Here is a 26,563-nt window from a genome sequence, read left to right as displayed (position 1 = left end):
GTGCAACAAAACAACCATCAACAACTGAGAACAACCGGGATCTTTCAAAATCAACCAGATTTCAGAAGCTTTTACACACAGAGAGATCCTTAGAGTATACAGTCATAACAAGCAGGACCCACCACACTGACATGAGCTTCAGTCACAGATTCACACCATGTTTTGCCGTCCTCCTAAGACCATCATGACTCAATATGTGGAACAGTTAAAACAGAAGGTGGGTATAACTTGAACCATATTTGAGAACAAGTTTAAACTTGGACAGTTTGATGAGATTTGATCAAGTAAGAACTGTGAAGAAGTTATTTGCATAAACAAACATCAATACTGGGAGGAAATCTGGTAATGACTTTGCAACTGACTTTTTTTGGCCAACACTGCATTGACAGAAAACTGAACTTTGAGTTTAGAGGTCCAGTGAGACTTTGAGGGTTTCCAGCTTTCCTTGAACACAGCAGGAGGGAGAGCTTCTGATTCCCAGTTCCAAGCTGCAGAATCTAAAGCTAAAGATACCCAACACTGGACTGAAAGTTGGTCTTCCCCCAAAATTATGAAATGAACTAAAACCTCAGTTCAACTCAAGGCTCAAAAAAGCTCACAGCATGTTCTTGAAATTGTTCATCATTGATGTAAGCCGAGCCTGAAAAGATCGTTTCCAAACCAACGATTTCAAACCCAGATTTCGGTTCAGTCTGATGATCTTCAGAATAAACAACAGGGGCGAAGTTCAAACTGGCAGAAACATCTGGACACCACATGGTGACTCAACATGTGAGTCAGGAACACAGTCAGACTCAACCCAACATTTACACGCTCTCTTCTTGTGGTTTGAAGCTGCCTGCTGACCCCTCTCATTTAATGACTGAAGCTTTTGGGTGAGAATAACACTCGGGTCACGGGGATGAGGAGGAATATCGTCATCTAAAGCTACTGGCTGCACCAGATTTTTAACATCCGCATTTCACAAACAAACAATAATTTAACCGCAGTCTAAGTGAGCAGATTTATTTTTAGTTACCCCGTTGCATGAGAGAAATAGACAAACCTCAACAAATCAACCGCTTCCCTCGGTATTCTAATTCAAGAATATCGTTTTTTGTGTTCAAAGTGTTGAACTGTTGGATTCAGCCCCTCTCCTGAGGCAGTGATCAGTGCATCTGCACATATCCCGAAAACAAAAAATGATGGTAAAATCATGGGAAAGATTTCATTTCCAAGTCACATTATGGGAAGAGTCAGGGGTCATTTTGGCCTCTAGGGAGGCAACTTCCTCTAGAACCGTAAACGAATTACAACAATTTTCTGTTGACAGTCACTATAAAATGTCATGTGACCAAATCTCACTGTTCAGGTTTAGGGGGAAAAGAAAGCTGAATGACTAAAACGGTCAAGGGAATGCTGAGGAGAGGAGGATATGTAGAGTGCAGTCTGGAAGATGCGTCATTAGAACCACAGACCACCAGTCAGCTATTGTGATTCATCTTTGTATTTTCTTTCCAACCCGGTGAGATGTCATAGCGTCGAGTTCTTACACTAACCTCAGACCAGTAATCCTCAGACTCAGATAGTGTCCCTATGTGTGTAAACCTGATGAAAGTCAGACAGATGGAAACGGTGCAATTAAACAAATATTCCAGCAGTAAATCCGAGGGAGTTTTATTCAATCCCCATTAGTTTTCCCTCCTCGGTTATCAGGTGGGCAGAGAATCAGTCCTGACATCTGTTTTTTAGCCGCCATATGTAGAATTTTTAAATTAATGACTCCTTCAACTTCCAGTAATAGTTTTGAGGCATTAAATGTTATAACTGTTAGCAAGAAAGTAAAAATTTTAATCACGTCTTTGAATTTATTTATTGTTCAGCAATTCCAATAGTTCTAATGCTGTGCCGAAAGAGGGGTGAGTATCTGAGACAGCTGTCTCTGATGGTGGAATAATGATGGACGACACCGACATGAGGCTATTTTAAGTCAACTCAAAAAAGCAGATTGAAAAATCAGACGTCTTTACATAGTGTCTTTAAATTATGTGGGAATATTTGTAGTGCTCTGATTTTATCATTTCGTTTTTTCCCAGCTACACAGATTGAGGGCTGGGCTACACAGCTTTCATTTATACAACACTGAAACATTTCTGTCATCTATTTAGCACGCCTGTGTTTTATTCCACTCAGGTCTTGCTTGGTTTATAACATGGCCAGGGTATTTATACGAGCTCTGATAAAGACCTGCAGGCCACATCGCCAGAATAAATTGGTGAAAATGACATTTTTCATCTTTTCACCGGACATTTTGTTTATGCGCTGTATTTGAACTTTTAGACATTCAACACAGGAACAACACTGAAACTAATATACTGGGAAAGTGCATCTCAGGAATCAACTAGGTGTTAGCGTGACTCTTTTTTTTGGAGGGACAGAGGGGTTAATTACATTTTAGCAATATTTAAACACTAAATTCATCTTCTCACTTGTACAGAAACAGACATAAAGGGAACATGTGATGAGAATTTGCAAGTCAGACTAAATTTAATATTTTTCTTGTTAATAAATCCCTTTTGAAAAGACCAAAAGCAACAAATGTGTGACTATCTAAATACAAAATACTAAAAAAAAAAAACCCAACTGCCCAGTTACTTCTTAAAATAGCTGGTTAGTTAGCTTCATTCATTTGATTTACAACTGTTATTCAAAACAGCCAGTTGGCAGCAATGGAGCATGGTTGGTTTAGCTCTTTTTGTGGAACTTGCTGAGAGTAAGAAAGATAAAATAAGACAAACATAACCAAAATAATGAGTTTGTAATCTCAAAAAGTTTGAAGACCAAGACCACGAACTGTATTTTACATGATTGTGACTTTTAAGGCCTACTGGAGCTTCAATTTTATAAAATGTCATCAGTGAGTCCAGGTTACATGAAGTGAATAAGTGATAGATGGCCTGTCTTTCTTATTCCTCTAGACACTGGGGTCAACCACGATTCTCTAACAATCATTCGGTGTAGTGATCTGACAGTGGACCGGTGCGCAGGTCCTTTTCCCCCCCGGAGGCTGGGTGTGCATCTGCTGCTGTGCTTGTAATCAATCACAGAAAAATCAATCTCTGATTCTGTCTCTGTCCTGTGTGGAGAGGAAAATTCAAAAACGCGCAAGTTCCTCTCCAGACTTTTTCAAGAACAAAAAGAGAGGCAGAGAAATTTAAAACCTGGACGATTTAAAACTTCTGTCTCTCTCTGCATTTCTCTCCCTCGACCTAAGAGAAGACAGAGAGATGGAGAGCTGTGCTCCCGCTTTCAAACTTCTCCCTCCACCTTTCTGCCCTTCTTCTCTCTGTCCTTCTGGCTCTGTCATTGTCTTGGTCTGTGTTGCACCGTGGAGGCCACTGGGGAGCGCTGTTAGGATGTCTTCCCCAGCTCTATCTTCTTCTGGATGGCACGAGCTGAATGGTAGATGAGCGAGTCGATCAGACCGGCCACTGCACAGGTCAGGAGGCAGGATAAACACAGAGACACAGTTTGATTACATTTTTAATAATATATACATATTTTATTGCACAGGTAATAACACAAAGCATATGTAAATAGCACCACTGACCTGTAAATACTCCTCCAATAATGGCACAAACTCCTGTTAGGAAGTGTGTAAAGGACCTGAACAGCGAGAGAGAAATTATTTGGTATTTAGATTTGGCAAAAAATACATAATGATATCCTGGTATTCTCGCCAGCCTATCTGAAGGCTAGACCGTCCCCATTTCACAGCCTCACACTTACAGCCTTCCCGGTCTTTGAAGGACCCGGCCCACGTAGACTGTGAAGGCCGGGTCCTTCGAAGGATGCGGCCTATGAAGGTAGCTTGAGTCTTATAGATGACCTTTTTACATTGTGGCAGAGTCACAATGTAAAAACTTATCGTGTTTGAAAAACGGTCAGCAATAATGAAAGCTACTGTTACAACTTGCCTGTGTTTCTCTGTGAATTTAACCATCATGGGTGACAGCTCATATAAAACAAAGACGCCTGGCAGCCCCTGGTCTCCTATTAGCCCGTTGGCCACTTTCTCGTGCCTGGTCACTGAGAACTGGTTTGTTTTTACCACCTGGTGAAAAAAGTGAAAACCGAAACACAACAAAAACCTGAGTAATCCAGGCTGTAATTTATGTGTTTGTTTGTTTGTTTTTTAATTAAATAACTTCTTAAAATCACATATTATGCTTTTGGTGCATTTGAAGAGTAAACATAAAGAGACAGTTCGACTAACCTCGCCGTCAGTTTTCACGTAGATGGTAGGAACAATTTTCACAAAATACTGGTACATCATCGATGCTGTGAGGAGGAACGTTTTTACCATTAAAATATGAAAGCAGTCACATTAAAAAACATAATAAAAAAATCTAGACTTCAAACCCAGCCACAGCTCTATTCTATTGTCTCAGATATTAAAACAAGTGTTCATGACATGTTTTATATTTAGGACTATTTTTAATTCAGTTTACAACACAGTACAATCTGACAAACCCTAAAAACAGAGTCACACACACACAGTGAAGCTTACAAAGCTGGATCACAGCATGTCAAATAACTTCAAATGAATGCATAGAACTAGTTGTTTGAAGAGTCCTTCTCCTGACAATATTTTTATATTTCAGCTTTGTGCCACTTCTCATCTATACCTCAGGAAATGAGACACTTTCTGCTGGCTGCTAAGATTGATTTCTGGATCACAGGCACTAAGGACAGGGAAGACCAGGAACCGCAAATCCATTATTATATCCCAAAGAACCAAAATGTTTTTGATTAGTAAAGCTTTTTGTCAGAATCTTGAAAATTACAGGAGGGGGTTCTGTACTCAAAACATATTATTTAAATTTGGATTAAATCTACATCACAGGTTTTAAAAAACTGACCTTAAAACAAAGGAGTAACAGTGATGTGTTAAAGAACACAATAGTGTGAATGCATTCACACAATTAGCTGCTTAATGGAAATAAATGGGAAAATTGTATTAAATGTTGTAATAAAACAACCACAGGATGGCGCTGTTTGCTCCCCCCTCCACGTTACTGTAGCTCTTTATAACCTTCCTCTATCTTTTCCTTCTTCCTCTATCCGGTTATGGAGGTCTGCTTGAAAGGCATTTAAAAGCAGCTGCGCTCAAACTCACGAGAAACCTGAAGTTTCAAATCTAAAACCCCCCTCCGTTTTAAACACACAATTAAAGGTAAGCGTGACTTCGGAGTCATTCTTTTTAGAAATCACACAGTCGGTGGGACCAGGCCTCGTCTATCTGTCAAGGCCACAGGTGACGTTAGCATGCTAAGCTAACATAACAAACCACACGGAGAGAAAAAGGTGAATTTGACAGGTTTCGCAAAAAGGAGACCACACTTTCCTTTGTTATCTTTGCTTACATAAGCGCCCTTAAACGGCAAACGTTAACACGCATGGACAAGCTATGGACAAGCTAACATTAGCCTAGCATCCCAGCTAGGGAACAGAGTAAGTCTACGACCTGATTTGTATTAATGCGAGTCAAGGCAACAGATTAAAATGTCTTTAAGCTGTAATGGTTTTAACTTGAGTGACTTAAATTACAGATTAATCTCGGGTATGTTTTTATAATATTTACTGGCAACGATGCACAAGTGTATCCAAAAAGTCAGTAAACATACAGAAATGCGCACAGCTGGAAAGGGTGACGACTAATTGCTGATGGTAACTGCAGAGTAGTGGAACGCGTGTACAACTGGGATCACTGGGTTAACTCTGACCTTAAGGCAAAGAAACCCAAAACACAATGTACATAATTGTTATACTTGAATACTTTCATTCCAAAAAACTCAACAAGGTTCTTGCCGCACTTTGTGAGCTGTAATGACGACCCTGCAGTGATCTGAGATTGTTTACAAGCTTCAACCTGAACATTTACCCCTGACAGCTGCTCACCTACATCCTTGCAGCTATTCTTAGATTTATATTAATGCAGTTTGCACTACTCTTATACAATCTCAATCTTTACTCTTCTTTAACACAATTTTTAGTTATTTTTGTTATCATTCTTGTGCATAAATACAATCTGTTATTATACACTGTACTATTTTTGTTATCTTGCTTTTCTAGCACTAGTTTTCTTTCTATTTTGACATAAATCAGAGGCATTGAAGCCTCTGACACCTGAATTCACAAGTAAAGTTCAAAGCCCTGGTTGTGCCACTTAAAGAATAATATTCTTCAGAAGAGTACAACCCAACATGTAATTTTCTCATATGGGGATAATATTGTTGGCTGATATTGCCAAGAAGATTACGTTTACTGACAGCGCTGGCTGAGATTTATTTCACGATGTTTACATTTTTATGGCTAACATGAGGAAAAAACATCTTGAACAGTTCATGTATTTGGGTACTGAAGTGCTTTTTCTCCTGGCAAAAAGGGGGAATGAATAGCTTTATCAGACAAAACATTTGAATACTAGAATCAGCTCTGAGTTTCAGAAATGGTGAATCATAAGTTGCAATCTAGAACTTGCATTGGTTAATCTAATCAAATGGTCAACAAAAATGATATGCTATAAGTTTTAGTAATTGTAGTGCATTTACTTATATGGCTTTGTAATCTGGAGTGTTTCTGTTGCCACTGTTTCTGCAGATAAAATAGCTAATATTGATGAAATTAGAAAATATTATAATCTCACAAGTCATCATTTGTAGACCTACCACAAGCCGCTTTTCACAGAGTGAATTAAGGATTCCAGAGGGTCTGTTTTACAATTTTTGAATAAGAACAAATACATAAGATGATAATTTATCTAGCTGGTCTTTAACCTGTTTTTTTGTTGCAATCCTCTGTAGATGCCGGTGGCTGTAGGTCCATATGGCCAGACCCAGCCAAGTTGCTTTGATCGGGTCAAAATGGGCTTCATGATGGGTTTTGCAGTAGGAATGGCTGCTGGTGCCATGTTTGGTACTTTCTCCTGTCTCAGGTAGGTTTGAATTTGGTGTGGGAACAAACTATTTATATAAGATGTAACAGTATTGTGCTGCTCTAAGTGGTAAATACAGACAGTGCATTTTGTGCATCAAGATGTTTTGCTACAATAATTGAAAAGAATCTTATTAAAAATGTGTTTTATGGAATTTTTAAATTTGGTGTAAATGTTGCTTGCTTCAACTAGATGAAGAAATGAAAGCTTTAACATGTATCAATCTTGGGGCTAAATATGGAGTGTCTCACTCTAGGTCACATGAATAAAAAGTAAGACTGTTATTTCTCTTTCCAGGATCGGCATGCGTGGCCGGGAGCTCATGGGAGGAGTAGGAAAGACCATGATGCAGAGTGGAGGGACGTTCGGCACTTTTATGGCCATTGGTATGGGTATTCGCTGCTGAAGACAAGAGGAAAGACCTATATACAAATATTCAACAATGAGACTCTTCAACTATTTCCAGTCACAGCTTTCTGTCCATTCAGTGCTGCCATGTTCTCAGCCAACAGTCTAGTTTTGTCAATAAAAGTTCAAATTCGTGAAATGGTTTTCAGGGGGCATGTGATTTACTTTTTGATGCCTTTAAAACAAACAAACAATTTGTAACACAAGTAATTATATTTAGTTCAGTGACACAACAGGGAAATACTTTTTCTTATCAATGCTGGTTTCTTTCGGTTACCAGCCAACCTTCTATTTTAAACATGAGCGGAAACCTGGAAGTTCACAAATGGCACATCTCTAACCACAGTTAAGAGTTTGGAGGAGTTGATCAATTTGTCACTGAACAGTTGTTTGACAGGTTAGTCCAACTTGGAAACATTAATCTGAGAAGTAAACCCTGAATCGTTTGAGAGCAAGTGCCAGGCTGCTCCTGCAGCACTATTGATATTAAAAACAAGAACTTGTATCACTCACCCTGTGGTGCTGTGACATCAGTCCCATCCAGGGGGTTAACAAGACCGGGGTAATCTTTACCAAACGACAGGTGTTTTATCAGATGGGTCATGTTTATCTGTAGAAAGAGAGATTACAAGTTAGCGGATCTCAGAAATTTCTCTGAGTAACTAGAAATAAGCATAAAATTTCACTGCTGAAACAGCCAGATAGCTTGGACTGTAACATACTTGCAGTATGTATTATGAGAAATGATCAAGAAAATATGTTACTTACATTGTCCAAGCCAAAACTCTGCAGGTCGTGTACTGCAAAAGAAACAAAACCACTTTAAATCACTTACTAAAAAGTTAAAAAAAAAAAAAAATGCAAATACAGGCCATGTGTAGTAAATGAAATAAAATGTGTTCAAATCAGCTTGTGTGATTGAGTAGTGCCCCTTTGTTCAGCTGTTTGACTCAATTTGTGGATGAATCTGTGGCTCCCTGGCACAAAAGTTCATTCCAGAGTTGGTAGATATCTGTCAAATACTGGAGTATCTAAAATGGGATAAATTTAGGGCACTTTTATGGTAAGGAGGTTGGATTTAGAGGGACTGACAAGCAGCAAGTTCTACAATGGCTCCACAGACAAACTCGTCACCTTTTTGGAAGAACTACAATCACACAAACAAGTGACAGCTGCACAGTGCAGAAGCTGATCAGGGCAAACTCTAAAGCAAACGCCAAAGGTTTGAGTTCACCACATGCTTAGCAGTAATGTATTACCCCTTTATTGCAATTAGTACTTGTATGTGCAGTAATAAAGGTACTGGTTTAGTAAATCTTATGACAAAAAAGAAAGTAATACCTCTTCTAATTCAGAAAAGCATATTTAAAATACCTTTTTTTTTTCTTATACAAGCTGTAAGCCTGGTCCAGTATAATAGGTGCCATTATGTATTTGATCAATTTGAAATTTTACTTCTCATACACAGTCAGGGGACTAAAACAGCACAGAGACCAGAAATGTTAGGTCCACAGATGCTTGCCATTATTATACACAATGTAACTTGGAGCTTCGATCATCAAGCAAAGAAGAGGAGCAGTCTACAGATGTCGAGTTATGTTGAACCTACACAATCTTTCCATTTTCAAACTTTAAAGATGATGCTGACTTAAAGGGAGCCGATTCTGCTTTATTCCTGCTCCATGTGTTTTTTTCTTGGACTCTACTGCAGTAGTTTTGCATTATTTACAGTCAAAAATAATTCATCTTATACTGAGTGCAACTCCTCAGTTCGCCTTCTCTGTGAAGTTCTCCCTTCCCGCTCCCTGTAAGCCTGTTGTGCTCACAACTAAAGTAAAAGGACTACATTAGGGACATCCCCCATTTCTAAACACAAAGCCAGTAGGGGGGAAAAAAGTGAAACTGAGTGTTTAGAAGGCGGATCTTTTGTCTCACACCATTACTTGTGTGCTGACCTCATTATTTTAAAGTTCAGCCATGTTTAATAAGAGCGTCCACCAGTGGAGCAGTATATACTGTCATACACACACACACACACACACGTGTGTGTATGACAGTATATACTGTCACACACACACACGTGTATGACAGCCAATCAGAAAAGGCATAATAGGTCCCCTTAGAAGTAACAAAAGGCTTTACACAAATGCAGCCGGACTCCCCAACACCCATCAGCAACACTCCCCTTGAAATCCAACACTTGTGTTTTTTAGCTCCTGCTTTTTCATCACGTTGCTTAATTATAGCATAGGTATATATATATATATATATATATATATATATATATATATATATATATATATTCACAGTAAGTACACTGCTCAAAAAATTAAAGGAACACTTCTTTAATCAGAGAACATCATCAAGTTAGTAAAACTCCAGTTTTAGCTGCTTTGGTTTGAATGAAATTAACAACAGACGCACTAGAGGGGCAACAATGAGACAACATCCAAGACAAGAATGGTCTTACAGGTGGAGGACACTAGCATTTTTCCCATCTTTTTCATTTCTGATAGTTTTTTGTTATATTAGTGTTGCATTTAGCTAGAGTCAGCATCACTGCTGGCAGCATGAGGAGACACCTGGACCCTACAGAGGTTGCACAGGTACTCCCAACTCCTTCAGGATGGCTCATTAATACATGCCACTGCCAGAAGGCCGTCTCCCAACACAGCCTCAAGAGCATGGAGGAGATTCCTGGAGACAAGCAGTTACTCTGGGGGACCTGGACAGGACTATAGAAGTTCCTTAACCCATCAGCAGAACCGGTGTCGGCTAATTTGTGATGAAGCAGGATGATGACAGCCAGAGCTAAAAAAATGACCTCCAGCATGGCACTGGTCTGAATGTCTCTAGCCAGGCAATCAAAAACAGGCTACCTGGCACCGTGGAGCCTGACTGGCATTTACCATAAAATACCATACTTGGCAGACCCATCACAGGTGGCCTGTGCTTTTCACAGATGAGAGCAAGTACATGCTAAGCACACGTGGCAAATATGGAAAGGGCCCAGAAAAGCCACACAGAGCTCTACAGGTTAGGCAAAAACACCCTGACTGCCCTTGGGTATGAGGATGAACTCCTTGGACCCATTGTCAGACCTCATGCTGATGTGTTGGGTCCTGGGTTTGATTTTGGAAAAATGGTTGAGCCTTTTTCACTTTTGTTTTTCAGGGTGTCTTTAGCTAATGTGTTTTCCCCACATTTTTTTGAGCAGTGTTCTTCATTATGTGCAACTATTTATTGTAACAATAACCAGGCTAATAAACTGCATTAAAGCTGTTCTTCAAAAGAATAAAAAAAATAAAATCTGCAAAAAAGGATGGACTTACTTTCCACAGCGTGCACTACAGAAAAAAGAGAAAAGAGTCACAATAGTAATGCAGGTAGACAGCAAACCATGTTACATTAATGTGGTTGGGCATGTCAGTAGGGGCTGCACAACTTTGACAAACTGAGTTTTTATGCTTAATATTTTTAGATTTATAGCATTAAGAAACTAATAACTTAACTCAGGGAATGAAAACAAGCTCTTTCTGTTTGTGGTTTGGCTGTTTAGGAGTATTAAAAGCTTAACTCCATTATACATTTTGATTTATAAGCTTGAGATTTACAGCACAAAAAAATATCCAATTGAGGAGGATTATATTTGTCAGCTCTAAAAGGTTTGAGCCCCTTGTGATTTAGAAAACAGTTTGTATCCTGTCGGAGTAATTGTACAGTCCCAGACACACACAGTACAGAGGGTTTAAGGTCAGTCCAGGCTGGAGATGATTTGGGACCAGAGTAAGGATGAAGCTGGTTTATTTCAGCCACAGCCTCGCTTACAGTGGGGCAAAAAAGTATTTAGTCAGCCACCGATTGTGCAAGTTCCCCCACCTAAAATGATGACAGAGGTCAGTAATTTGCACCAGAGGTACACTTCAACTGTGAGAGACAGAATGTGAAAAAAAAAATCCATGAATCCACATGGTAGGATTTGTAAAGAATTTATTCGTAAATCAGGGTGGAAAATAAGTATTTGGTCAATAACAAAAATACAACTCAATACTTTGTAACATAACCTTTGTTGGCAATAACAGAGGTCAAACGTTTACTATAGGTCTTTACCAGGTTTGCACACACAGTAGCTGGTATTTTGGCCCATTCCTCCATGCAGATCTTCTCGAGAGCAGTGATGTTTTGGGGCTGTCGCTGAGCAACACGGACTTTCAACTCCCGCCACAGATTTTCTATGGGGTTGAGGTCTGGAGACTGGCTAGGCCACTCCAGGACTTTCAAATGCTTCTTACGGAGCCACTCCTTTGTTGCCCGTGCGGTGTGTTTTGGATCATTGTCATGTTGGAAGACCCAGCCTCGTTTCATCTTCAAAGTTCTCACTGATGGAAGGAGGTTTTGGCTCAAAATCTCACGATACATGGCCCCATTCATTCTGTCCTTAACACGGATCAGTCGTCCTGTCCCCTTGGCAGAAAAACAGCCCCATAGCATGATGTTTCCACCCCCATGCTTCACAGTAGGTATGGTGTTCTTGGGATGCAACTCAGTATTCTTCTTCCTCCAAACACGACGAGTTGAGTTTATACCAAAAAGTTCTACTTTAGTTTCATCTGACCACATGACATTCTCCCAATCCTCTGCTGTATCATCCATGTGCTCTCTGGCAAACTTCAGACGGGCCTGGACATGCACTGGCTTCAGCAGCGGAACACGTCTGGCACTGCGGGATTTGATTCCCTGCCGTTGTAGTGTGTTACTGATGGTGACCTTTGTTACTTTGGTCCCAGCTCTCTGCAGGTCATTCACCAGGTCCCCCCGTGTGGTTCTGGGATCTTTGCTCACCGTTCTCATGATCATTTTGACCCCACGGGATGAGATCTTGCGTGGAGCCCCAGATCGAGGGAGATTATCAGTGGTCTTGTATGTCTTCCATTTTCTGATGATTGCTCCCACAGTTGATTTTTTCACACCAAGCTGCTTGCCTATTGTAGATTCACTCTTCCCAGTCTGGTGCAGGTCTACAATACTTTTCCTGGTGTCCTTCGAAAGCTCTTTGGTCTTGGCCATGGCGGAGTTTGGAGTCTGACTGTTTGAGGCTGTGGACAGGTGTCTTTTATACAGATGATGAGCTCAAACAGGTGCCATTCATACAGGTAACGAGTGGGGGACAGAAAAGCTTCTTACAAAAGACGTTACAGGTCTGTGAGAGCCAGAGATTTTCCTTGTTTGAGGTGACCAAATACTTATTTTCCACCCTAATTTACGAATAAATTCTTTACAAATCCTACCATGTGAATTCATGGATTTTTTTTTTCACATTCTGTCTCTCACAGTTGAAGTGTACCTCTGGTGCAAATTACTGACCTCTGTCATCATTTTAAGTGGGGGAACTTGCACAATCGGTGGCTGACTAAATACTTTTTTGCCCCACTGTACAGTCCTCAAGTGATTCTTGTCTCTTGTTTCTTCTGATAAGCATTTAATATTACACCGTTGAGATTCAGTCATGATCTCACATTAGCAACTTAAGAACAAAGGTCAGTGTTTTATGTTCCAGATAGGAAACTAAAATCAACAGTGGAAAGTGCAGTAAAACGTCAGCTTCCTTCACTGTTTTACCAGCCAGCCAGGTTTTTACTAAAACACATTCTTTATACTTTTAAATTTGGTATTCAGACAGTTTTAGAGTCAGATCAGAAGTAGTGTTGTGGCAGATTTGCCAAATAAAAATAAATGTTTTTAGCATGTGGTAGCTGGCTACTGTTAATTTCCTGCTCTGGTACTCCATGAGGTCTAAGTCATCAATGAGAATAAGAAATGCCCTAACCCACTGTTATTGTGTCTTAGCTGAAGATGTCCAACTTCCACATCCTGATAGTACACATAAGCAACTTTACTAAATGAACCAGTCAAAGCATAAATAGCAACAAGTGTCTTAGACCTCATGGGGTGACTGTACATATGAGGGAAACATTTAGCAGGCAGACAAAAAAACAACAACAACTTCCAGTCACAATAATGAGCAAAATGCATACACAATGATGGCAAACACAACAGAAACACAAGGAAGAAATGAATAAAAGGAATAAAAATGTAGACAAACACTATGTGAGAGGTAAAATGATGAGAAAATTGCACTTTGGCTGAAATAAACTTGCTACGAACAGTTCAGAACAGCTTTGTTAGCTCCAGAAAAAAACTTTGGTTTATCTACAAACTCAAAGTTCAGCTATCTTCTAAAGAGAAACCTCTGAGTACAGAATATGACCCCCATCAAGAAACACTGCAGTCAGCTTTGTAAAACCTGATGTGGGTTCAGTCAAACTCCCAGGCAATGCATGAAAAACAACACGAATGACATGCAGTGTCACTCGTACCTCTTTCCATTAATTGCAAAGCACGAATAACCGAATGTATTGTTTTCTGCCTGTGAAATCATAAAACCTTTTCAAAATAAAAGACTGAAGATTTCAGAACTTAATGGATTTTAGATAATATAACACACTGACCATTGCCTTTTTCAAAATAAAAAAACCAGCCTAAATTTACATTTTGTATCCGCTGACCGGTGAGTCCGTGTCTCAGATCCTGTATTGGTAGACACGATCAGCTGACTGCACTGTAGCAATCCCAGCTACTGTATGTCAAAATCTTCATCACTGAGCTAAAATCAGTATTCTCAACAAAGCAGTCTGAATAGTGACAAATTGCTGTCATATTTATTTCACAAGTAATAAATACTAAAGCCAAAATGATTTATATTTATTGTTATTATTTTACATTTTTCAAAATGTAAAATAATAAGCAAGCTTATTGTGCATGATTTTCTGCTTTTAATGAACAGATTTAGATGTGTGGCTCAATGTGGACATTTGATTGATGGATGGCTGGATAAATGAATAAATACAGACAGAGAGACTGATGAACAAACATACCCATCAAAGGTTTATAAACACCCTTATGATAGCGTCGTAAACTTGTCTGCTAGTCACTCCAAATTTATTTGGAAAAATATAGTCACAGTGATTCTTTCTGTTTAATTTAGGTGTCGTTCAACAGCGCAGTGATGAAATCCAGGTGAAACACTCCAGACTACAGTGTTCGTCTCAGATCACTGCTGAATTGTCTGTGATAAAATATGTTGGGTGTCTTTGCCTATAGAAACATCAATTCATCAAAAAGCTTCTTATTTAGAAGCTTTATGCTTATCTTAGATCCCAACAGTTCTATAGATTCTGGCTTTTTAAAGGTATTTTGGGCTTCTGACTATAATTACATACAAAGCTCTGCCAATTAGTAAAATAAAAATAAACTAAGGGTGTTAAAAACCTTTGGTTAGGTGTGTCTGTGAGCTGAATGGAGTGGCAGCTTACCGTGGACATGAGACTGCTGGAAACTTTTTCCTGGAGCGAAGTGGAAATTTCCTGCCACCTAAAGCATAAAAACCCCACCACAAAACATGAGACATATGTATACATAGATATATCCATTTATTAAATTCACTTTGATAAAAATGTCAAGTGATAGCATTGCAAAGGAGTTTTTGTTTAAACCGCAGTTACATTTATAACATATTATTCCTAGTCAAGTCAAGTCAAGTCAAGTTTATTTATAGAGCACATTTAAAAACAACCAAGGCTGACCAAAGTGCTGTACAGTAAATACAGATAAAAATACAATAGAACACAATTTCGTAAAACACCTCGCTGATCAAATAAAAAATAAATAAACAAATAAATTAAACCTTTCTAAAAGCCAATGAAAAGAGGTGAGTTTTAAACTCCTGTTAAACTCTTTCTTGCAAAAACGCTACAAAATTATTATTTTTTTTTCAATATTATCTTGTTATATTTTAACTTTGCTCAAAGATCATCTCAGATCATCTTCCACACAGTGGTCCCAATAACAGGGCACAACATTGCTGCATTAGGCAAATAAGGCCAGCTTATGACTGAAACTGGTGCTCAAGGAAACGGCGAATTAAAAGCCACACAGACAAATAAGAGTGACATTTACTTATGTAAGTCTATTAATAACTTTCAAAACAGTTTCTTCATAGGCTGGAAATTCTGGATCTTGCAATACAAGAACCAGCTACGTCAACATAAAGTTACACAGTTGTGTATCATTCTGAGACTTTCTGAGTTGTGTCATCCCAGGTATGACATACTACTGATGACTACTCATCTCAGTAGTATTCTCGTTCTGAACACTGGATGTCCTCCCGAGAGATAACAAGCCTGCTGATCTTTGACAGCCCTGCCATGTTATTAAGGATGACGTGTAAGACTTCATACCTTGTTGACTTCCAGGAAGCCGTAAACCTGACAGCCTTCATTCTTCTGCTCCTGCATCTTCTGAGTGAAACCCTCTCTTTTACATTGCTCGATGGTGTCTGCACTCTTGAACGCCCAGCCTCGCCGCCGATACGCTTCGCGCACATCATCACAGGTGTTGCAGCATCTGGACACACACACACCAAGAAGAACCAAGGCGAGTTAACACAGGGTCATACAGTAAACAGAGACAGAAAGAGCAGCCTGTGTTTGTGTCTTACTTGAGATCTTCAGTTTCAGCTCCGTAGCAGCTCTCGCATCTGTCTGGGTCCAGCGTGCTGGGATCAAACACTTCGCCATCATCAGCCTTACCGAGCTCTGAACAATAAAACACAAAATAATCATGATGATTAGCAGCCAAACAACATGCCTACTTCAGCACATAACTCTGAGGAAGATAAACCCTTTCTAAATTACATAGTTGTGTGTTTTTTTATATATATATGTCAGTAAAGAGACCCAATATCCTGTCAGTAATGCAAATATGACAATATTATAAAAAATATAAGAAATGCTCTTTTTGTACAGATTCTTGTCATCTTCATATATTTGTATTTTGAGGTTAATAATGAGACCACATAAGCAAAGTTACAGATGAAACTGACAAATATTTCCAATTGATCATCCTTGATCATCCTCAAGTTGAAATCTGATATCAGAACAGACCTGAGCAGCATCTAAGCAAAACAAAAGGTTCAACTGCTCCCATATTATAAGAGCCACAAACAGCTTTTAAGTAGCGGTGCCTCCTGCATTCACAGTATTGTTGACTGAGGTCTTCTATAGAAGAAATACATATGAGCTTATACATCAAAGAACTGTAAGACACTCTCTTTGTAAATCATTTTCAGAATGCTTTCATTCTCCTGGCACAATAAAAGAAAGAAACACTCCCAACAAGTTTCACCATGCATTCCTTTATCTGGGAATTAAAAACACTCCATGCAAACATTTTTCCCAAGTGGTGCTTCCCCAATTGGAATCTTTCATTTTTAGTGTTCTGCCAATAACAGATATCCACCTTAGTGAGAGTGAAACAGTCGACCAATGATGCTCCATTAACAGGAATTTCCCAAAAGTCCCCACAGTCAGTGGTGCTTTCTATACTAGAATGCCGAGAAGCGACTTGACTTCTGGATTTGTGAGCATACGTTTCTTAATTTTCTTAGGGAGTGACAAAACTATAAAATTCCTCAATATTTCTGACTCTGGAAACATTAATAAGTCACAGATCTTACGTGTGTATCAGTGATGCATGTTGATCACTGGAATGTTTTTATGTTTGAGAAGCAAAAAAAATAAGCAGGAAAATGGAACGAGTTTGCTGACTCATCGTCTGTTTTAAAACTATGCCCAGAGAATTTTACAATGCAGAGGCTCTGCAACAAGAAAACAAGCAAACAAACAAAGGAAAAAACTGAACAAAAACAATCTAACAAAAAAATCATCACATTATTTGTTAATCCACTGCGCTGCCAAACCAAATATGCACACCTCCACACACTGTCCAATCTGCTGAGCAGTATCAGCACCTTAATGGTGAGCGTAACATCAGCTTTTACCGTGCTTTTCTGCCTCCTGGGTGACAGGTTTGAGCTCTTTGTCCAACCGCTGTTTGAACAGATTGTGTTCAACGTCCAGCTGCTGCTCACCAGCCACGTCCATTGCATCTATACTAAGATCTGCCAAGAGAAAAAGCAGATGTAGGTCTTTATCATTAACATATGTTATGATTAGCATGCTAACTTCATCAGTCTGGAGCTTCTTGAGAAAAGAGAACTTACAGGCACACGGCATGTGAGGGAAAATAATATCGATGTTGATTTTGAGTTTGTCTCCCCGTGACGTGTCGACGTACAGCTCAGGATGGACCTGCCGGGCACAGGTGATTGTTAACTTAGTCATCCACGTAAAACAGAAACACCAGTAAAAACAAACGTATTTAATCAGTCAGGGAACAATTTATCTCTGATGCTTTTTGTTTTTTTAAACACCAAAGAAACAGAAAGTTAGTCTTCATTTCTGCACTAAACACAGTAGAGATTCTGAGAAAACCCTGGAAAAAAATTGTTTTTGTTTGTCCTTCACACTTGTGTGTGTAGACTTTTAGTCTATTTCACTGTTTACATGTGCAGACTCATCAGAGCAGTCTAACAGGTATTTCAGGCCATCTTTATCACCACAGTCTGTACCTTTAATCATCGGGAGAAAAAATTAACACAATCAGGATCTTGGAAACCACGTCATCAGTGTCAGTTAACTGGTATCAGAGGAAACCAGATTTATGATTATGGTTCTTTGCAGATAATAAATATGGATTCATTCATAATGGAAATTTAATTGGAAATTTACTTTATCAAGGAGAAATAAACTGAGACACTGCACTAAGCCCCAGTATGAGACTTAAGTTGTCTGCTGTAACCAAAAGTATTCGTTTGGTATCATATATGAGAACAAGAACAAAAATAATCATCATATTTAGAGACAAGGCAGTAAATATTTTCTTACATTTTACTGAAAAGATTTAGCTCTAGTTCTAGAATATTATCTAGAATTTGCACATTCAAAAATAATTGTGAAATTTCTACTAATGAATTTTCTGACATGTTTGATTAGACCACTGGCCTGCACATGTAGAAGCTCAGAAACAAGTGTAAAAAAGCAGATTTGGAACTAAAACCTGTTATTTTTTACTTTGTGTGCCAGGTGTTGGGTTTAATTTCACAGGGTGGAGGATGACACCATCTAAAGAGGACATCAAAATAAAGTGGATAAACTCACCTCTTTAGTCAGATAGTATTGCAACTCAGAGACAAACAGGATTAGCATGATGACACCACTGATTATAGTCACTGCAGAGACAGAGGAAGTATGCATTTTAACACCACACAATATCACATTTCTGTATAATGAGAAAACTCTGAACTATAACCAAGTGATTACATGAAAGGAATACGTGTACAACAATAACATGGAAAAGAAGCAGCATTATTGTTACTTGTACCTTCTTTCCAAAAGTAATCCAATATTCATATATCACCTAATTCTGGCATATACAGACTGCATATATACATACATAATATGGCACTAATAAGTTCATAAACTAGCCTACACCACAGTCAGCTCAGCTGGAATACTGGATAGTACTGAGTCAAAGATCTTCTGCTGAATAACTACATCTAGGTCTAGATATTTTTTGACACCATTACATTTAATATTTACAGAATACATTTAATATACATAATGTACTCAATTGTGCAGCATGGTGGCACAGTGATTAGCACTGCTGTGAAGCAGCAGTGTCAAGGCGATATTGAAATTTGGTCTTGTCCTTTGGCATCACTAAATGACACGCTGGGTCAACAGTGAGTCAGAACTGATGCTCCCAAATGCTCTTTTTTTCAAGGATCATGTTCTAACTTTCCCTAAATCTAAGCAAGTAGTTTTCAGTCCCTAAATCTGAATAGCAAAAGCAAAAACTGTTTGAAAATCAAATGAATTAGCAATTGAGGAAAAACGATGAAAGTGGAAAACACAAAGGTCCAAATGTGAGCCGAACCTCTGTCTACTGTGATTCTTATGTTTGACACCCCTGGTTTAGATGATACAAATACATCCCTCTTCTTCTTCCATATTCACAAAACAATGTGTTTTGACAGTCATTTAACAGTCACCAGTTTAAAAAAATCCCTAGATTATAAATAACAATAGCCCTGTTGGAAGATCAAAAAGACTAAAAAGTCTACTATACCTCACATTATTTATAAATCATCCTCTACACAATTTTAGTTCCTACCAAACTACACAATACTGTTGTAGTTCACACATCATGATAACAAGACTGTCTCTAAGCAAATGTCTGCATACGGCGTTATAATAGATATGTTGTATATAACCTTTCTAATGATGCTTGTCCCATCTCTTATGTTATTGTCATCATAGTATAATTAATTTAGTTCAAGCCTTTTCACGTCTGTTTTTACCTCTTGAATTCCCTCTCTCGAATTAATAGTTTTACTCTATAAAAACCACAGGAGAATGATTACAAACTAGTCAACAGTCTTGTAAAATCATGAAAAATCCCCAACAAGTCCTTCACAAAAAGCCTGTGACACAAACTCCTCAAAATGTGTGATTTTAAACCGGTTTCTCTACATTTGCACCCACACTTTATGCTCAACTGTTCTTGAGCTAGCTGCATCGCTACTCTGTTATCGGAAATGTAAATATTACCGGCATCTATTCTGCTTGATTTCCGGCCTCCCTTGAGTTGCCACAGGCATGCTAATACTGTAACTTTATTCATGTGTACTGTATTTGAGCACTGATAGGAGAAATGAAGCAAATAGCTGTGTTGTTAGCCGCTGCAGCTAACAGGCAGTATGTATGAATGGCTGCTGCTCTGTGACAAATTAAAGCCTCTCACCAGTCGCCCCTCCCCACGTCTTCACTCGGAAATCCTCCAGAGTTTTAGGATAAGCGTCAAACTGCTTCAGTTTATTTAACGTGTCCATTTTCTAAACCTCCAATCACCCGCTACAAAAAATGTTACCGACAGATTCCTTCAGACACACACACCAGCCCTCAACTTTCACTTCCGGGACACGCGAGGGGCAAGCTTGGGCCAATCAGCGTCGGCCGCGTATTTTTTTCTTTCTCCTTGCGTTCCTTGTTTTCTTCATTCAAAGGTCTACCTGTGGACACGCTGGTTTACATACAGTTGCATACATTTTACAACAATAATCACCTTTGTGGTGATTATCAGTAGTTACATTTAAGGCTATTGGCAATCAACAACTGCATTATAATTAACACCAGTAATAAATAAATAAATAAGAAAGAAATATTAACGATTCATTAATACAGAAGATATCAAGAAATTCATTATTTATTTGACTGTGGCCAGTTATTTGTAATTTTTTATGCTTTGATACTTTTTGGATATTTCCCACATATGTTGATACTTATTCATACTTGTTTCAGCTGATGTATCAAATGTCAGGCACCAGAAGGAGCTTGTATGTTTTTGCAGTTCATGTCTGGGTTCAGGCACAGCACTGTGGTTTCAAGTTACTCAGTGGCTCTAATTTGGCTTAAGGCATAAAAATGCTGTCTCACTTTGTTAGTCCAGTGTTGGACTGGTGGATGGTGACATGTCCAGGTTGTATGCTCTTCAATGCCTGTCCCTGAATGGGTTGAAAAAAACTGAGAAAGAGCCTAAATTATTGATCGTATCTCCAGACTCCCCAGAACCAAATCCAGTGGTGCATCTTTTGAGGTGGAACAAGCTCAATCCATACATCCTACAACCCAGAGAACCCAAAAGATCAGTGCCCATATCGTAACATGAGATACAACACTCCAGAGTCCTGGGTGAGAGCTATTTTGGCTGAATGACAGAGGCCCAGCTTCACTGTTACGCAGTCTTTCACCACCAATAAGGTGGCAAACCTGCTCAAGTCACATAGTTAACTGTTCCTGTGAGACACAGTAGGGATGGGAAAGAGACATATTAATAGTAGGTGTTGCAAAAGTCAAAATCTGAGCTGGAAGCACTACAAAAATTTCATGCTTGAGTGTGGACATAGTTACTCAACATTTGAGGATTTGTGGAAGAGGTGCAGTGGTGAGCACTATTGCCTCATAGCAAGAAGGATTAAGGTTAGAACAGTTTGCATGTTCTCCTTGGGGGTTGCAGATGCATGGGTTTTCTCTGGATGCTACCAAATTTCAAAGACATGTTAGGCTAACTGGTGAGTCTCATCTAGATAAAAATGTTCAAAGCGATGCATAGTCAAAGTAGCATTTAGTAAGGAGTATTTTGAGCTCTCAGTAAGCACAAAATATAAATGCTGGCCCATTGCTGCAAATGTGCTAAAGTAAAGATTCACAGTGCAAAAAACAAACAAACACAAGACTCAGTAGCCTAATCGTTTTTAATCAAAATGTGCATTGCTAATAAAATAAAGACCTATTTACACAGTGAGACACAATAAGATTGTACAGAGACAGCATTACACAGACCGATCTACAGCAGATCTCACTAAACATTTTTACTTCCAAATCTCCAGAATGTCAAACATTATATTTTATCAGTATGTTCAACTTGAGGAATTTATTTTCAGTGCCAAAAAACAATTACCTGTATTTGTACCACTAACTGAGATAAAACAGTGCGAAACAACTCTGACATTAAATTGTCTCCATTTTTTTTCACTGTCATGTTTTTGAACAGAAGAAAGACAAAAGACAGAACCTGGAAGAAACTGATGATGTGTGGAGCAGTAGAACAATAAATCCTGCATAAGAGCAGGAACAGAAAAAGTCCTTAGTCAGCCTTCTTTTTCTGCCTCAACCTGAGAGAGGAGCTCTCTGTCACCTCGCCTGCCCAGCCTGACCTTCAGATGACCAATGACCTCATGTCCGACCCCGAGGTCAGCCACAGCTGTCTGAACCAGCTGCAGTCGGGTTTCTCTGAGCGAACGCCTCAGTTTGGCACGTCGATTTTGAAACCAGATCTGAGAGAGAGAGAGACTGGGTTATTCTAAGTGGACATTTGATATTTTTTCTTATATATACACACATATATTATATGCACTAAGTCTGCTAAATACTGATACCCTAAACACAAAGCCCCAGCCTTAAAAAAGTAACTACATGACACAGAAACTTATTTTGTTAAGATAGTTCTGCTTGGTACTGTTTATTAAAACACTTTTCAACAGTGCAGACATGGTATTTCTCATTTCCATAGTTCTGATAGTCTGGGTAAAGATTCAGTTCAGTTGGTTTAGTTGCCGCTCCTCCCTGAGCCTGGTTCTGCTGGAGGTTTGTTCCTGTTTAAAGGGAGTTTTTCCTTCCCACTGTTGCCAAAGCACTTCCTCATAGGGGATCATATGATTGTTGGGGTTTTTTGTTTTCTTTGTAGTATTGTAGGGTCTTTACCTTACAATATAACACTCGTTGAGGCAACTGTTGTTGTGATTTGGTGCTATATAAATAAAACTGAGCTCAATTGAATCTAATTATTTATCAACTCCAACTCTAACATGGCAGATGGCGCAGGACTATGTGAAACTTAAGCACACACATCCAGATCTGTTTTCTAACATGTAGTGTTTAAACCTCACAGTTGACCTATAAGACCTGCAAACAGTTTGATGGATGAAATCTAAGGAGTTTCAGGGGAAAAGCACAATCACTGGGTCCTGAAATTAAATATAGTAGGAGCAAGGACAGGGAATGACAAACGTGAAGCGGTAATACATTTGGTTTTTCAATATTCTGTATGAAGCTACCTGTATTCTGTCCTCATCCAAGTTGAGTCTCTCTGCCAGCTGTTCCCTCAGCTGAATACCAGGATAACAATTCACCTGAAACACTGTCTCCAGTATATTCACCTGGGAGGATGCACACAATGATATTAACCCAGGAAAAAACCTGTATTTCCTCCTATAATAGATGGATGTCGTGATTACTGTATCATAATTGAACAGAATTATTGAAGAAGTGGCTGATAAACTGATTACCTGGCTGGTGGTAAAGGCAGTGCGTGGTCTGCGTCCGATATACCAGTTTGATGTCGGCTGGGAGTTTAGCTGCTGCTGTTGTTTTCTGTTCTCGCTCTCCACATTATTTTCTGGTTTAATGGAGAAAAATAAAAGAGCATTTCACATTAATGCGGCAATTATAATCAAACGCAACATTTAGGCAGCATTAAGCCAAATTCTAAAAGTAACACTGGAAGTAAGATTTACTTTTCACACTGATGAATCTTACAAATGCAAAATATGAAATATATAATTTAAGAAAAATTATGTAGATAAATGTAACATAATAAATTATGCTTTACTTTGGCTTGATTTTGAGTTTTGTGTAATGAGCCAGAGAAAGCTTAGTTTAGTGGGTTACTTCCAGTCTGTTGCCACTGCTCAACTGTAAAATAAAAATGAAACCTGGTATGAGGGACAACAAGAAAGGAACAAGCAGGAGAACAAAGAAAGACATGAAAGAGAAGAAAAATGCATGTTCTTCAAAAGCAATGGATTTAAACATAGACTAATAAACTCAGTTTGTTTCCTGTACAGCAATAGGACATAAGGAATCGCCCCCAATCAGGTTTTAAAAAAATACTGAAAGTGTCAGACTGAAATACTCAAAGTTTAGTATCAACTGGAGGATGTTATGTTACAAAAATTACAGACTGAGCAGTTTTATAATGACACAAACATGAATCAATGTTGTGATTCAGTGTAATCTAATTGCAATTTTTTCTACAAAAAAACCAGACAAAAATGAACCTTTAAACCTAAACTTTAATATTACATATGATAACTGGTTTAGTTTAGATTTTTTTGTTTTTAAATGCTTTGGAAATCATGTCGTATTACAGACCAGAGGTTAGCACTTCATCAGTAACAAACAGACTACCCATTACTAACTCTTCAGACCTTTTGTTCCTTACCTGCCCAGGGTCGGTGGAGTTTCAGGCAGTTTCCGGGTCTTTCCAAACCCAGAATCCGATCAATGGAAAATGCCAGCCTGCTTTCAACTGTCACAGACGCCATAATGATTACTCTGACTTATAAACAATCCTGAAAGCCGAGGGCCCCCGGCCTGCAAACAACAATCTTATGTCGTTGTAAAGAAAGAACGAATCCAAAAATCAAGCAGTAGTTGATCGCACTTTGGTCCTTTAGCTCTGTAGTCTAAAATAAACTGAAGAGGCCAGTGCCTGTTTTAGTCTGAGGTGCATGAAGCAGCAGGACAACAAACTGATGACTGCTGGTTTAAATGGGAATGGGAGGTTTACAATGGTCACCAATTAGAACTAAGAAGTCCTTTTTTCCATGTGAATAAGATTCCCCGAGGTTCCACATAGGAGCTAATCTCAGCTAATTGTGTCTGTGTGACCTAAAGACAGCATAAATATTTAACTCCAGTCAAATACAAGACGGCAAAAGTATTTGCAAAATTCACAGGAAACAAAAACAGCTCATCTGACAGCATTTGTGCAAATGTGTAAGTTTCTCTCCCAGATGATAAACTGTATGAGTGTATGTGTGAGATTAGGTTGGGAAGTCTTTTTTTGAAAACTGCCACCATGAAACAAATACAAAGCAACACTGACTCCTTTTCTTCTAAATTAGCAAAGTAGAAAATCAGTTTAGTTTTCACAGTAAAAAAAACCTACATCCTTCTGTTACAAGACTGAGGCAGAAGTTAAACTAATAATAATGATAATGATAATAATGATCCAGTGAGATCCACTAATGCTATTAGCTTAATCTGTTTGTGTTGTGATGCAGATGAAGCTCGTAGTGTCTGAATGCAGTCTGAATCAGCAGGCAGGAAACCCTTTTCAGAAACAGCTTAGCTCCTAATGAAGGCCTAGGGCAGCTTTAAATCAACAGCACACTTGTTTGTTTATCCATGAATGAAAGGTGGGACGGATGTGACTACATGCAGAGAGAAAAGCCACTTAAACTAAACCTCAGTGTGACTGTGGCCGTAGAGTTGAAGCAATATTTCAACATTACTTATCACAAGGCCGGGGACAAAAGAAGAACACCTTCCTTGGCTTTGTCCAAATTTAAAAATAATGAGAAACAGAAATGTAAAAACAGCAGTAACAGCTTCTTGTTTTCTCTGTAAATGGTTTTCAGAAACATTTTCAGCATTGTTTAAAATGGAAAGGTACAAACACTGCCAACTCCCAAATGGCATTTAAGACCCCGTGTGAAATCAGTCTCAGATTTCGTCTGTTTGCACTCTGCAAGATGTGGAGATTCAGCAACACACAGCAGACACAGGGAGCTTTAAAAGAAGGGAATACTAATTATCTGTCTGATTTAAAGCATCAACACTTCCTCAAACACCAGCATGAGGTCGAAGACAGACACACAAGGGCCAAAATAAAACTCTACAACCATCAAACTCTGGAAACAAACACAGCCAACATATAAGCACCACAATTTTTAAACAACAATTTAAGTATGTTATCTTTAAAGCACTAAAAAAAAAAAGAACGTAATCACCATAATAAGGAAAATAAGGACACACATAGCTTGTGATTCAGGAGGATGACAGGGTATGTGGCTATGTGTGTCGTAAATCTGTCACTTTCAAAGGTATGAATACAGTATACATGCTAAAATCCTAACATTGTGTGTGAGGACACATAGATAACATACCAACAATTTGAGGACATGACTGACACAGTGTGTACTCTAAGTTTTTTTTGTGCATCTGTAAATGCTATTGTTGCTGTGCTGTGTTTAAAATTTAACATAATAAGTGTTTTCTTTGTCAGTCATTTCTGTTACAAATTACATATTTTTCAACTAAATTTGACCAATAAAAACTGATTTTGGTGCCTTTAAAACACCATGATGTCACACCCAAATGCTACACATAATTCTGTTTTGCATTAAAATATCTTTACACTCTACACAGGCCAGCCTTTCTCACTTTATCTCCGCTAGTTCCTTCTGCAGAGCAGCATATCAAAAATCCCTTGCACATTCCAACATGTTCACTAGAAAATGAGGGAGTGACAAATAGTTCATGCCGAGCAGGAAGAAGGGTGAGTTACAATAAGTGAAAAGATTCCTCTCTTAAATAAAGACTGGAATTCATTTAAATTGGCTTTGGAATTTTACTCCTGTTTGCTGAAACAAATGACTGAGACAACCTTAAAATACAATGAAAATAATGAAAATAAAAAAATACATAGCAGTAAACTGGTTACCTTATCTTGTCTTATCTTATCGTTAATAACAGGGTGGAAGTCTATTTTTGTCATGTGTGGAAGAGAAAGCATATTTTGTTAATATTAATTCCT

At 38.6% G+C, this 26,563-nt stretch overlaps 3 protein-coding genes across 4 annotated transcripts; 1 reads left to right on the top strand and 2 right to left on the bottom strand.

The window, feature by feature from the left end:
• Positions 1-2,501: 2,501 nt before the first annotated feature.
• Positions 2,502-20,335, bottom strand: ergic3 (ERGIC and golgi 3). Its single transcript, XM_026167338.2, has 14 exons — positions 20,147-20,335; positions 18,502-18,572; positions 17,505-17,592; positions 17,283-17,402; positions 15,942-16,038; positions 15,682-15,847; positions 14,758-14,815; positions 10,717-10,731; positions 8,153-8,184; positions 7,898-7,994; positions 4,256-4,320; positions 3,957-4,093; positions 3,590-3,645; positions 2,502-3,470 (listed from the first exon to the last, which is right to left on the bottom strand). Exons 1-14 carry the CDS (start codon positions 20,232-20,234, stop codon positions 3,391-3,393), a joined length of 1,170 nt encoding a protein of 389 aa, XP_026023123.1. The 5' UTR covers positions 20,235-20,335; the 3' UTR covers positions 2,502-3,390.
• Positions 5,026-7,523, top strand: romo1 (reactive oxygen species modulator 1). Of its 2 annotated transcripts, none has more exons than XM_026167358.2 (3): positions 5,026-5,215; positions 6,846-6,976; positions 7,274-7,523. In XM_026167358.2, the coding sequence occupies exons 2-3, from the start codon at positions 6,846-6,848 to the stop codon at positions 7,380-7,382; spliced, it is 240 nt and encodes a 79-aa protein (XP_026023143.1). In that variant the 5' UTR covers positions 5,026-5,215; the 3' UTR covers positions 7,383-7,523. The 2 variants fall into 2 exon arrangements, with proteins under 2 accessions (XP_026023143.1, XP_080157326.1); XM_080301200.1 differs by having other exon boundaries at positions 5,097-5,346.
• A 1,306-nt stretch (positions 20,336-21,641) lies between the features above and the next one.
• On the bottom strand, positions 21,642-24,498 carry hesx1 (HESX homeobox 1). The gene is made up of 4 exons (XM_026167357.2): positions 24,185-24,498; positions 23,250-23,359; positions 23,019-23,120; positions 21,642-22,238 (listed from the first exon to the last, which is right to left on the bottom strand). The coding sequence occupies exons 1-4, from the start codon at positions 24,285-24,287 to the stop codon at positions 22,053-22,055; spliced, it is 501 nt and encodes a 166-aa protein (XP_026023142.1). The 5' UTR covers positions 24,288-24,498; the 3' UTR covers positions 21,642-22,052.
• Between the last annotated feature and the right edge of the window lie 2,065 nt (positions 24,499-26,563).

The sequence above is a fragment of the Astatotilapia calliptera genome, chromosome 5 (genome assembly GCF_964374335.1).
Source record: "Astatotilapia calliptera chromosome 5, fAstCal68.1, whole genome shotgun sequence".
NCBI lineage: Eukaryota > Metazoa > Chordata > Actinopteri > Cichliformes > Cichlidae > Astatotilapia > Astatotilapia calliptera.
Note: the sequence above shows the minus strand (reverse complement) of the source record. Positions and strands in the feature narration are given on the sequence as shown.